The 1036-nt window shown below is 53.1% G+C and overlaps 1 protein-coding gene across 1 annotated transcript; it reads left to right on the top strand.

Annotated features, from left to right (window-relative positions):
• Positions 1-809: 809 nt before the first annotated feature.
• On the top strand, positions 810-954 carry GNI_196970 (hypothetical protein; the record flags this gene model as incomplete). The annotated part of the gene is made up of 1 exon (XM_011135415.1): positions 810-954. A coding segment is annotated over one exon (145 nt), but the record flags the coding sequence as incomplete, so codon positions are not given.
• Positions 955-1036: the final 82 nt, after the last annotated feature.

Here is a 1036-nt window from a genome sequence, read left to right as displayed (position 1 = left end):
GAGTGTTATGGTGTGTGAAGAGAGTGCGAAAAATTTGATGTTCACTGATCGGTCTCAGCTCCGAGCCACAACTCACGCGAGTTCACATCACCACTGGTCCAACAAAAAGCAGTTCCGGGTCCTCCTCCCCCTGCGCACGGTTAACAGTCTACTGCAGTGCGGGTGCGACCGGATCTCTTTGAGGGTACCGGAGTGGTGATGTTCACAAAGTGTGAGTTTTGGCTTGGAGATGAACATCGAACATGTTCACGACGTGAACCGCAACAACTGTGGCGATAGAGTTAGGGGCCACTAGTGATTACGGCGAGTGCGGGCAGTCTTCGGCAGTTAGGCGTGAGGTGGTGACTATTTCAGATTGTCAGTTGCGGACCGAACCTAAGTTTGAGAACCGGCCGCGTGGGTCCTATTGTTGTTATCCCTGACAAACTCACATGACATCCGCCCTACCAGTCAAACACTCCACGCAGGTCTTCGTGCCCGCTCGTGTCGCACATGCACACCGGGCGCTCGCCGCCTGTCGTCGGATCCACAGCTTAGCGTCTTTGGGGCTGGGTTGCTTCGTCCTTTGAGCCTGCTGGATGTCCTGGTGATCTTCAGGCATACTCGCCCCGATGTCGACGCTCCGCAACGAGAAAATCCGCACCGGACACGTTTATTGAGGGGGTTTGGTTCGTCGTCCTTAGTTGGCGACCTAGGAAGATTCTACTACCACTATCAACTTGACAGCGAAGTAAAACTTTGGGCGCTCGCGTGTGCGACTGGGCCTCCGTTTTGGCGCAGAAGGCGGTTGTGTTGTTTTTTTGACCACGATGACTGCGTATAAATTCAAACATGCGAAGATCACAGTCGATTGCTATCAACGCAAGGACGTTCTGTACCAAATCCAGATTGCGGCTGATTTGATGGATGCTAAGTCAGAGGAGGCATTTATGGCGTGCCTGGCTACCGAGGAAGGTGCTAACAAGATGATCGAGTTGATAACGCAGTTAAACTTTGGGCCTTCGCGTGCGCGGTCCATTCTGTATGCGGTCGCTAA

The sequence above is a fragment of the Gregarina niphandrodes genome, assembly GCF_000223845.1.
Source record: "Gregarina niphandrodes unplaced genomic scaffold scaffold00097, whole genome shotgun sequence".
Taxonomy (NCBI): domain Eukaryota; phylum Apicomplexa; class Conoidasida; order Eugregarinorida; family Gregarinidae; genus Gregarina; species Gregarina niphandrodes.
The sequence above is the reverse complement of the archived record's forward strand: the minus strand, read 5'-3'. Positions and strand labels throughout refer to the sequence as shown.